The following is a 4,090-nucleotide window of genomic DNA, read 5'->3' as shown; positions in this document are numbered from 1 at the left end:
ATTCCGGCGTAATAATCAAGGAACTTTGCTGCCGTACCATGGGTGCAGCAGGCGCAATGATATTACGCAGCGCCTGAGAATAGTCCCCAGCTAGGTAACTTCCAATAAGCCTATTTTCAGGCGCTGAAAATCTTCTCACTGCGCGCGCGAGCTCGCGTCTTCTGGCTCTTAAATGTTTAAACTGGCAAAGCTTAAATGAGTTTAGTTTAAACACAGATATCAACGTGTGCTGATCAGGTCTCACCTGTGCACGCGTGCTATCAGCACCCGGGTGATGACGGAATAAATGACTGCTCATATTCCAGCATACGGCATTTGCATTGAACAAGAGTGAATGGTTTGTCCACGTTTTTCATCGCTGTTGTTGTAATGTACTGGGAAGCCAGAATGCGCGACCATCAACAGAAACTAATGCACACACCACACAAACATCAGGCAGGTTCAGAGTCCCGGTCTATTGTGCATCAGCACAGGCATTTATAAATCAGGACCCATTAGTACATGGCTGCAGTGATTGGCTATTTAGTATACAGACCAATGGGCAGCTAATTAAGAAAAAAAACAGGACTAAACAAATTAAATTAAAGCATATTAGAAAAGTAAACAAAAAGATTATGTACACTGACAAATAAACTTCAATACATTGACAAAAAGAGAGAATCTTTGATACAAGTGCTATCAGGCTAAAGTTAGCATTTTCCAAGATCTCCTACTGCACCTTTAAGACCCAATATCTAAAAGCGCATTAAGATATCATTGATACTACTTGATTAAAAGACATGTAGGGAAGTTTTTGAAATTTGTTTGATTTGACACGGAATGACCCAATTGTCTTTTAAACCCCAGGTTAAAATGCAAGTTGTAACCACAATAATTAAATAGATTGGATTTTTATAAGGAAATAAATCAATGAAGTTGTTTTCTTTTACAGTGCGACCACAACAGCCTAACATCTCGTCTCACCTTCTGAGCTCGGCAGTGCTGCAGACCACTATAACTTCTCTCTCCAACACTTGAGCTTATTCAAACACCTTTGTCTGACAGTGAGCTCAACTAAGCATAGGTTTCAAACTGATTCATATTCAGATGGGTCCTGTTTATAGAAGAGCAACTAAAGATCTCAGATCTGCATTATGAAACAAATTATGCGGGTTAAACTGGATGCATTCCTGCATGCCGCAGTATGGAGCCATTTTAGACTATTTTTTACATGATAAATAAGCAAAATCCTTGTTATGTCTGTTGTTATTCTTTGTATTGTTAATGTGTGTTATTAAAGCGTGATTATAGTCTTTACTGTGAAATACTTCAGATAAAACAGACATAAAAATGGTGGACTAAATCAACCCTTAAGCTTTTAGTATTATAGTTTAAGATTTCAACTTGTTTTGCCAGTTCTGTAGAGCTCAAAGGCTCCTTCTGAAGCTACCCAATACAATAAGAAAAACCCTTACGGCTTTAATCTTTCATTATGTAGGTCATTCCATGTTTGTGATTAGAAGGCTTTGTACCTTGAGAACAGTTCTCCTCGAATAACACATTTCATAAAGAAATCTTGACATTACATCTATCTTGGTATTTGTAATGCAGTGTCATTCTTTGGTAAATGTGAGTAATATTTCAGAATATATTAAACTATTAAAGTTTCACACCCTGACAGACATGCTTTTTATCTTGTGGGAATGAGAAGGAAATGTATTATAATCTTTTAAGGTTAAAATACCTCAGCCAACCACTAAATGTCACTGTGGAGCCGTGAAATACAGATGCCTTCACATCGTACGTATCACTGACAGTAACTACAGCACAAATGCTCACACATGAAATGCTTATTAAATAGTTAAATGTGCCTTATAAATCCATTTTCACAAAGTGTTCATATAGTGTGTTATGTCTGCGTTGTTAGTGCATATATGCATTAGTTGTACGTTTTTGGCAGTTGCTTCACATCTTGCTGTTGTTTTCACAGCTTTGAATGCTACATTTTTTACTCACTCTTCGTATTTATAATGCTTTTTCCTGGTCTTATTGTCAATTATTCATCAGTACACATTGTCCCAAAGACAAAAAGCATGCTCTGCATCTGAGGACAATTTCTTTTTGGCTGACATCTCCCAGCCCTCTTATTTGTCTCAAATAACATTTCATGATGCATGAGAGAAAGCTGCAACCTACCTTATTTTAAATTGAATATACTCTTACTCAGAAAGTGTCATGTTGTGGGACAATTAGTTGCATATGCTGCAGTGTCATTAGCAAAGGAAGAAAAAACTCTTTGCAAATCTGAATCAATTGAACAAATTGGTTTGTAAAATGATTCACTGTTGCGAAGCACTCAAAACACTGCATGCTGGCTGGACAAAATGGTGTAAATGCAGTGTGAACACAGCCCAAACGTGCATAAGACACCATTTGGCTTTTACAACCCTATTATAAATGTTTTTATGAAAGTGTAATCTACTAAATGTAATCTTAAATACCATTAAATATGTAGTGCCTGTTTGATTTGTGTTCTTTTACTGATTTGTAGTGCTTGTTATGTGGGGTATGACTTTTTAGGCCAATTACAAACAATTATCACTCTCCTTTGTCATTCTACATGCTTGTTTATTAAAATGAATAAAAACTGAGCCTATATTATAAAACTGACCAGAAATCAGTTCAAATCATATATTAATTAGACACTGATTCATGCCAGATCAACACCCTCTAGTGACGAACCATCAAATAAAAATGTTTAAAAAGCTTCAAAAACAATAGACTGCTGCAGGTATGACTTGTTTTTGATTGTTTGTATTGTATTTAAGCTTCATAACTGATAAAAAAAAAAAGTTAATTTGTAAAGATTATCATGAACAAAATGTAATAATCATGAACTTTTATTGGTCACAAAACTTAATTTCTGCAGTAATCTAAATGCCCACTGGGAAAAAAACGACTGGGTTTTTGTTACGCTATCAATGGAGCGTTTTATATGATATAATGAAGCCATGTTTGCTGAAATCATGTGACTTGGCTAGTTTGGTATGGCCAGTATGATATATATGACAATTATTCAAAACAAACAAAAAAAATTTGCATTAAAAGTTAAGATTTAAAAAATGTGTCCAAACCCCCATTTGATTATGTTGTGCTCCATCTACCTGTTTTTGATTGAATGCAAGAACACAACCCCTTAGTGATTTTATGCCATGCCCCTTACAGGGGATGGATATATGTATAAAGCGTTAGAGGTTAGACAAAGTTAGAGTACAGTGTTTATGCTTGTTTATAGGCCTATATGTTTCTATGATCCTAAAATCTTACTCATTGCTTTTCTGTTGTTGATCTAACGTGATACATTCAGGGTTTGAAATGAACATTACCGGTCTTTCAGAACTTGTGCTCAACCAGATTTTCAAAATCACGGCTTAGATTTAAATATTTTTTTATTATTAAGTCAGATTCTGAATCATTGAATGGCTTTCAGTTTTACAATAAATGATTTGAAAATAAAATGGATATAAAAAAATTCTCTGTAACTTCTCTTATAAAACGACATTTATTTTATTGTAATTTTCAAATATGGCTTATTCCAAAATGAATGTATAATGGCAAACTCATTGAACAACAACTTACTGAACTCCGTGTATTGAAGCCTCTCCTTCGCTTCAAAAAACCCATCTGTTTAAGAAGTGTCCTTGTCTCCTAGTGCTCCAGTCTCACACCGCAGATATCAAACAATGGATGCATCATTCTATACTCCTCTTCAAAGGCAATTGCCCATTTTGAACAGCTTTCGGAGTTGTATTGGGGTGATGCTGATGCAGGGTGGTCCATTGTTACATAGAAAAACATTTTAAAGATTGAAATTGAGATTTATAGATCATCCAAATGTTGAATAAATAAGCTTTCCATTGATGTATGATTTGTTAAAGCTGCAGTCCGTAACTTTTTTTGTGTTCAAAATGTACAAAATTTATATAATAAGCGAGTACACCGTGAATCCATTTTCCAAACCGTGTTTTTGGCTTGTCCTGAATACGGTACACCTATAATAAGTGTTTACATTCGGACTATTTAGACTGGTTCGGGTAGGTACCGCTGCGGA

The 4,090-nt window shown here is 35.3% G+C and overlaps 1 protein-coding gene across 1 annotated transcript in view; it reads left to right on the top strand.

The window, feature by feature from the left end:
* The window catches only part of LOC107676756 (transforming growth factor beta regulator 1-like), a 26,072-nt gene extending 23,801 nt beyond the window's left edge, over nucleotides 1-2,271 (top strand). The window contains exon 16 of the mRNA XM_016471432.1: nucleotides 932-2,271. Coding sequence (XP_016326918.1) covers nucleotides 932-1,017 — 86 coding nt within the window. The 3' untranslated portion in view covers nucleotides 1,018-2,271. The remainder of the gene's footprint in view (nucleotides 1-931) is intronic.
* Nucleotides 2,272-4,090: the final 1,819 nt, after the last annotated feature.

The sequence above is a fragment of the Sinocyclocheilus anshuiensis genome, unplaced genomic scaffold (assembly GCF_001515605.1).
Source record: "Sinocyclocheilus anshuiensis isolate Anshui unplaced genomic scaffold, SAMN03320099.WGS_v1.1 scaffold456, whole genome shotgun sequence".
Classification (NCBI taxonomy): domain Eukaryota; kingdom Metazoa; phylum Chordata; class Actinopteri; order Cypriniformes; family Cyprinidae; genus Sinocyclocheilus; species Sinocyclocheilus anshuiensis.
This window is presented reverse-complemented; position numbering and strand designations above follow the sequence as displayed.